This window comes from Centroberyx affinis, unplaced genomic scaffold (genome assembly GCF_046629955.1).
Source record: "Centroberyx affinis isolate AG114_WGS23_722 - 3 ecotype Tasmania unplaced genomic scaffold, CSIRO-AGI_Caff_v1 ptg000395l_1, whole genome shotgun sequence".
Lineage (NCBI taxonomy): Eukaryota > Metazoa > Chordata > Actinopteri > Beryciformes > Berycidae > Centroberyx > Centroberyx affinis.
In genome coordinates, this window is record NW_027279063.1 from 134,573 (window position 1) to 142,500 (window position 7,928).

The 7,928-nt window shown below is 47.6% G+C and overlaps 1 protein-coding gene across 1 annotated transcript in view; it reads right to left on the minus strand.

Moving 5' to 3' along the window:
• Positions 1-545: 545 nt before the first annotated feature.
• axin2 (axin 2 (conductin, axil)) overlaps positions 546-7,928 on the minus strand; it is a 16,670-nt gene continuing 9,287 nt past the window's right edge. The window contains exons 6-11 of the mRNA XM_071516223.1: positions 7,381-7,901; positions 7,077-7,253; positions 6,679-6,897; positions 6,237-6,371; positions 5,257-5,424; positions 546-2,287 (exon numbers count right to left, since the gene is read on the minus strand). Coding sequence (XP_071372324.1) covers positions 2,161-2,287; positions 5,257-5,424; positions 6,237-6,371; positions 6,679-6,897; positions 7,077-7,253; positions 7,381-7,901 — 1,347 coding nt within the window. The 3' untranslated portion in view covers positions 546-2,160. The remainder of the gene's footprint in view (positions 2,288-5,256; positions 5,425-6,236; positions 6,372-6,678; positions 6,898-7,076; positions 7,254-7,380; positions 7,902-7,928) is intronic.

A 7,928-nucleotide genomic window follows, 5' to 3' on the forward strand; every position in this document is an offset into this window, starting at 1 on the left:
ATGCAGCAGCCTGACTTATTTGTCAGCTACCTGCTGTAGTTATCATCTTATACACTGGGATCTAATAGGGTCTAAGAAAAAGCCTACATACACTCACACAGTTCATAAAGTGCCACAGGAGGCATGTTTTACCATGTAAATAGCTGGATGACATCTACTTATGGCACACATCTGCCTAATATCTCATTAACACACATTAGTCTCTCTCTCTCTCTCTCTCTCTCTCTCTCTCTCACACACACACACACACACACACAGAGGCTCTGGTGGCCAAATTAATGCTGCTGTTTTAATTTCCAACAGGGAGTAAATTAAGAGCTGATAATGGATGCAAATCTGGCTGAGATTTCTCACTGGGTCCAATGAGTTGCACTCTCCACAGCGGGGTGTGTGTGTGTGTCGAGTTTGTTCTGCACACAACACCATCCCACGTCCCAATTAGAGCTAGGAAAATCCATAGGAACACCCCACCCCACTGTGCACAACACACACACACACACACACACACACACACACACTACACGATAGGAAGCCATTTGCTCATTTGAAAAATATAACATTTTAATAAAGGCTACATCTCTTCATAATTACAATAATTAAAGTACCGAGGCATCTTTTCAACGGAGCTCTATAGAACGCATAATTTACAGTTTACAAGTGGAACCAAGGAAGCCATGAAAAATATTAGAAAACATAAACATGATGAAACGGATACTAAAGGCATAAAAATATCTTTTCAACATAAAGGCCCCTTGTAAAAACCAAGGGAGTAATAGGACCCTGAAAACTGGGTAAAACACGGCACGGAATCCATGTAGGCACAGCTACTGTACTCAATTAAAACACTATGGGCATAGTGTATCACCACCATCATTTTCATCTGCAGCTGACAGAGCAGGCTTGCAATACACACAGAGTAACCCTAGTCAAAAGCAACTCAATCACACATACACATAGGTAAGCAATTTGGGGAGCACATAATAGAGCTTTTGTTGGTATAACGTTAATATTGGTGCCAAGTGTAAACACGTTTTGGGGACTTGAGGACCTTTTCAGGGCAGTTTCCTCTTAGTAAAAAAAGGTAGGCTATTTGTGCGATGCCTGCGCCACTGAAACAAAGGCACTAAGACGTGACAGATCAAGGCTAGCTGGGCAGAGTCCCAGAGAAGGGATCAAACATTAATAGCATTTTCTTTCCTTTTTTTTTTTTTTATAGTACACTCGGGGGGCCCTTCAGAGCAGATGGGGACACAGCCACAAATAGCACTGCAGTAGTATAATATTATCATAATTCAACTGATTGGGAGCCATTCTCAAAGCTTCAGCAGTGAGCTCTCCAGCCAAGAGATCAGAGATGTCCCACTAAATATATGGGAGAACAGGAGTGGGGTGTTGAAGTGGAAGTTTACAGTCCAACATGATGAGCCACAAATGAATAAAACTGTATTTTCTTTGCTTGACAATTTTGCACCCAAAAGGGGAAATCTTGGATGTGGAAAATTGGAGAACTTTCTCTGTCTCCAAGCAGCTTGTCCATGGCAGGACAATGGGGGTTGGGACAGGGACATTTTCAATAAATAGCAATATAAATCTTTACACAGCAACACGAGCATCACAATACAATGCAATGTACATGTATATCTGCATATACATATTAGCGGTGTGCTAGCGGTGCCAATGGGCAGGACGCTGGCAGAGGCAGGGTCAGGTAGGGTGCCAGTCTCAAATTTGTACCCACTGCCCCGCCTCTTCGAAGAGTGGTCATTCACCTAGAGTCTCTAGAGTTCTCTCTTCTGGAAACATGGAGATGTTTCAGAGTCCACCAATACAGAGTCCGTCATTTCTTCACTTCAAGGAGGGATGTTCACATGAATAGTCCTGTAATGGCGATAACTTGTCCTCCTTCCCTACTCCCTTCTCTCTCCGCGTTTCATCCGGTCCGTCTATCCGAATCTTCATCAACATTCCTTCAGCAACATCTCCAGTCCCACAGTCTTAGCTTAAAGGACACACCAATCCTGCTTTGAGTGTTTGTGTGTGTGTGTGTGTGTGTGTGTGTTGTGTGTGTGTGTGTGTGTGTGTGTGTGTGTGTGTGTGAAGGAGGATATCCATGGAGGTGTGAGGCGTCTGTAGGAGTGTATTCCATAACATGGGGAGGTCTCACTCCATCCTCTCCACCTTGCCTAGGATCTTGCCCTCGTAGGTGGGCAGCAGGGAGCAGTCATCTAACACCTCCTCGAACACCGCGCCGCACTCAAACTCATCACTGGCCTTCTTGAAGTAGTACCTGCAACATAGACAGAGGGCAAAGGGTTAGACAGGCAGACAGTCAGACGATCATTTTACACAACATAAAAAGAGCATCAAGCACTACTCAAAATACATTTTCTCTGACATAAAGTATATGACGATAGGGGCTAAAATCTGTGTGAATGTTTATGTGTGCATGTCTGTTAGTTAGCCTGTCCTAGGTTTAGCATGTTACCCCATCTAAATGAACAATTGTTAAGAGGCCAGAGGACACAGGCACTGCCGATGACCCTAAAGGTCAAAAAGGCCTCTCTCTTTCCACCTTTTGACTTCAGGCCTCAGTTCTACCATCCACGAAAAGCCACTCTGAAAGCACAATTAACCAAGCCTGCTGAGCCTATAGGCTCCGGCTTTTCAGGACGGGGTGGAACCTGCTGCTATAAAGGCTTAGTCTAAAATAAGAGGCTCTCTCTTTATCCCTCCCTCCACCCCCTCTCTCCTTCTTTTACTTCTTCTTTCCTTTTCTCCATCTCTTCGTTGTGAGTTTTGCCCTGGCTAACAGGGGCCAATTAGGCCCTCGCGCAAATGAAGGGGTCCTTTGACAAAGGCTGAAATTTTGGGTGCCTGCAAGTCTGCTGTCATAACCCCCGACTCCTACACACCCGCTTGCGCACACGTGTTAGCAGACACAGACACACAGGAGCACAGGCTTTCGCTCACTCCTCATCCCCGTTTCATTATTATAGGAACAAAGAAAAGAACAGAGAGTGAAGGAGGAGAAAGAGCAAGCAGTACACTGTGTCCTGCCTTACCCCTGTTGATAGCATGAGCCCCGGGCTCCCACTGAGAGCTATAGGAAGGGCAGCAGACGGCCAGCTTTTGGTGTGTGTGTGTGTGTCCAAAAAAAAAAATCTAAGGAGGGCTTCTCGTCAGCCATGACTTCACTGGGCCATTAATGATGCAACCCCCCCATCCTCATTTTAGAGGAAGAGAAACCAGCAGGGGTGGGAGGGTTAGGGGTCTCAGAATTCACTCATTAACTATGTAATGGAAAAATGCCTCGTTTTGCTCCATGTGTGGGGTGGTGTGCTGGAATGTGTGTATATTTGTGTGTGTTTGTGTGCATTTTGCTTTTTAATGAGAAGGGAGGCTGACGAAGTCATACAAACAATAGTTATAAAATGAGCGCTATAGTTTAAAAAAAAAAAAAAAATCCTTGCAAAGGTGCCTGTGCGCGCACATATCCCAATCAGCATAAGGGTGGTCACTAATAAAAGCAGCTACTTTTGAAATGCAGGAAGGCTTCAACTAAACGGGATACAAGAGGTCTCTCTCAGGGGGAAAAAAAACTACTTTTAAAGTCTGAATAAGAATCATAATACTAATGCTGCTTTGCTGGGAAGTCCACCATTGTTCTTTCTCCCTGGCCAAGTTGAACTGGGTAAATAAGACGACATGAAAGAGCACAAGACACGCCTGATAATTGTATCCTTCTTTCTTTCTGGAGGAAGAAGAAGAGAAAAGAAAAAGTTGAGCCATCCTCCTCTTAAAAAAAAAATCTTCAAAGAGCCACGGTTCTTATTTGCTGAGAGAGAGAGAGAGAGAGAGAGAGAGAGAGAGAGAGAGAGAGAGAGAGAGAGAGAGAGAGAGAGAGAGAGAGAGAGAGAGAGAGAGAGAGAGAGAGAGAGAGAGAGAGAGACTGACTTTCCACTGGAACATGTTTTATGTGGCTAGATCTGTTTTTCCCCCCTTTCTCCCCTTCTCTCTCCGTTTGCACTGACATCTGGCACCAATATCGTCTGGCAGGGCCCGGCGGTACTGTTCTTTGTTGAACCACTGCCATGTTGAAATGACCCAACTCCACACATTCTCTGGCTGCTATTAAAGCCCTGCACAGCTCTCTTTCCAAAAATGTGGATGGTATGACACAGGAACTGAGAGAGAGAGAGAGAAGAGGGGGGCTTCTCCACAGACAGATGTGGAGAACTTGGACTAAGTGCTCGTCACACTTGATGATCGAAAAAGCTGCACACATCTGGCTAGGGAGGAAAGTTCCATCACTTCTTTTTGTTGCAGAAATCACTTGTTTGGGAATATTGGAATTATTGACACAATACTCAATACATGACTGTCCCGGAGACCACGGCCGGCGAAACAAGAGGTGAATGTTTGATCCTTTCCTTCTAATGCCCACTGGAAGGGGGCAATCAAAGTCAAATCTCTCTCCGTAAACACACACTGAAGCTGTGCGGCCTCAGTCGGGGCTCTGTAGTATGGCAAACAAGCGGATCTGGCATTTAACAATCCGCCTTTCAAAAAATATCCATAAAATGATTACAACGTGTGTAAACATTGTGCGCGCTCAACGCAAGCACATTCATGCGTAAACACATGTACACATACACACACACACACACACACACACACCAGGGCAGAAAAAGAGCCCCTGATAGCATCAGTGAAGAATTTGCACGCTGGCCATTTGTGTGAGTCTTTGTTGGTTGAAATGAAAGGGGCCGGGGCTTCAAAGCCATGTGTATTAAGTGTGCCTTAGCATGGAAATCAATACCAGATGGGACCCAAATCGCTGCAGTTCAAACTCTCCCACTAACCCCCCCCCCCTTCCTCCTCTCTCTCGTCCTTTCCTTTTCATTGCCCCCCACCCCCACCCCTCATCCTCCTCCTCCCTAACCACAAACACAGGCCTGAATCTGACTGATTGCACACATACAAATAAACATTACGATGACAATACTCCACATACACTAGGATGAAGCACAAATGTGGATGTGAATGTAGGGAATTAAGTCTGTAACGCATTTCACTGGGGACTGGACCCTTTCCTATCCATTATTTCCAATTTTAGGCTGCAACCTGTACACTATCTGCAAGTCAGTCTGTGTGTGTGTGTGTGTCTAAACACCATAAGACAAAGGTCAAGCTCAACAGGGCATTAGTTCACTAGCTCTTTCACTGTGTATTTCTCCAGACGTTCTCTGTACCCACCTGTAGCTGCCCTTCTTGCGGAGCTGCTCCTTGAAGTGGCCCAGGGTGAGGCTGTGGCTCTTCATGGTCCTGCGGTAGGGGATCTCCTCACCGCAGAAGAAATACGTCACCACTGTCTCCCCGCTGCACACCCCGTGGCTTCCTGAACCCTTCTTACTCTCCTTCATCCTGACAGGAGAGAGAGAGAGGGAGAGTGTGAGGAGCAGTGGACACCCTCATGATGCTTCACAAGATAAATTATCAGAATGTTTACTATGACTAACAGTAGAGAAACCAGAAATAGAGCAACGCTTGGGAGGGACTATCACTAACAATCTGCTACTTAGATGGCTACAACGTAACAGCACTGAACTCGACATAACAGTATTCTGACTGATGAACAACACTAGTGAGAGTGACCCAGTGCCATCAGTGAGTGTGTGCTTGTGTGTTATGTGTGCTATGTGTGCATGGAGGGGAGGTTGACAGAGTATAATCAATTCCCCTTTAGCCATGTCCAAGGCTTTGTAGGCCTACTTCAGAGGAGCTCTCTCTCTTTTTGCAAAGCCCTGCTAGCCCCAGCCGGCTGCCAGCTCACTGAAGGGCAGCCAATTAAAAATTATATATATATGAAAGGAATGTCTCAGTCAGGTGGTACACCACACACTCCCCACACAGCACAAATACACAACAAGATTCATACACGTATAGGCAGAGTCATGCTTCTGTGCACACACACTACGCTTTGTAAAGGAGGTCATCTTCTCTTTGGGGTGTGTGTATGTCTGTGTGTACACGCGTGTGCAATGTGTATGCATGTACATGAGTACTCATCTAACTCTTCTCCCTACGTGTGCAGTGATCTAGCAGTGCAGGTGATGAGAAATAAGAGTTAAAAGGGTAGAAGTACACTGCAAGTTGGAGGCTAGGGCTGAGAGGAGGAGGAAGAGGAGCAGAAAGTAGGAGAGGAGAGGGAGGGCGGGACGCTAGAGGCATCGTACTCTTCTGATTGGAGACTGGGGCTGGTGGTGAGGAGGCCAGCAGGGCTGGGATTGGCTAGAGACAGGGGGGCAGACCCCCCACACTGGACAGGCACTAGGTGGCTCTTCTCTCGCTGGAGATTCGATATTGAATGCCTGTGGAGAGATAGACCAGGAACTTTATTAATATGACTAATATTATACTGATATTTCTTTTGGTAATGTGCATGTAATGTGAAAAATCAATACAGTTTGAGTTGTCTTAAAAAATGAAAAAACAAGTCTGGCATTGCCTTTGGATAGTTTAAAAACTGGGAGACCAAGCAGAAGTTCAAGAAAGCTAAAACTTCCAAATGAGTTGAAAAGCAGCCCTAGTCGAACGGCATTATTTGGAAACTGTCAAGAACTTCTCTTTGTGCAGCGCTGTACAAAATCTAAGGAGTTAGATTCTATGGAGCTGTACCTCTGCTTGGGGGTCTTGGTGGAGACCTCCTCCAGTCTGCGGCAGGCCTCCTCCAGCTGGGCCAGGGTGTTGGGAGGGGGCAGGGGTGGCATGGCAGGGTCCTGGATGAAGGGGTGGGCTGGCTGGTGGCTGCGCAGGTGGCCACAGCTGCCCCCACCACCCCAAGTGTGAGTCTGAGTAGAGGCGCCTCCACCAAAGGATTTCTTGGGGTTCTGGGTACTGCAAGGCAGAGAGGGGAGGAAAAACAGCCAGTCAGACTGGAGGCAATGGCAGCGTGGAATGATGGGACCAACAGGATGGGAGCTCATTACATAGTTGAAAAATGAATTTCACATGTTCTTGATGCTATAAAAAGGCTGAAAACTCCAGAAACACTTAAGGTAATAGCCACTGCTCACCTGTGAGACTTGTGCCTGCCCTGCCGTTCACTCTCTAGCATCCACTGCCAGACATTCTGGGAGCGGTCGGTGGTGTCGGTGGGCAGCTGTAGGGGCCCGCCATCCTCCATACACCTTTCTGCTACTCCATCCTCAGCCCCGGAACGACACACACGCCTGGACAGAGAGCTAGAACGCCTGAGTGGGAGGAAGAAAGGGATTAATGTTAGCATTGTTTTTATGCAATGGGCCCAAGAAAACAGGAATTAGAAAAGGACAAGAGAATCTAAAGGGATTTAAGCTCAAAGAAGTGCTTGGAACTGACCCTATACTGTTGTCCACCGGGGTGGCCCCACAAATCTCCCTGCCCAGGCTGCGGCTGCGCTGGTAAGGCAGACAGGGCGGGCACTCGCCGCTCCCCGAGCACAGGCCATGCACCCTGAGGGCCGCCTCCCTTTCAATCTGCTCCTTGCTCTTCGGACTGGCATGGTGGTGGATGTAGTGGTGGTGGATGTGCTTGGTGTTCTGCCTGCTCACCAGGGCCCTGCTGGGGCCCAAGGCCAGAGTGAAGGCCCCCAGGTCAGGACTGGAGACAGAAGAAGGCTTCACGAGGGCCTTGATTCCAGAGCCTCCCCGGGGTAAGGGCCTGTGCTCCGGGGAGCGGGAACGCGGTGAGTGGCGGACCACGGCGGGGGATTGGCAGCCGGGGGTCTTAAGGACGCGAGAGAGGTGCTCGTCCAGGATAGCCTGGGGATCTTCATCAGAGGAGCCAGAGAGGAGAGCCAGGGGGTGGGGGGAGAGCTGGGGAGCACTTCCCATCATCTCTGCCTCTTCTCTTTCCTCCTCCTGGAAAAAAAGACACCTATTGTGAAA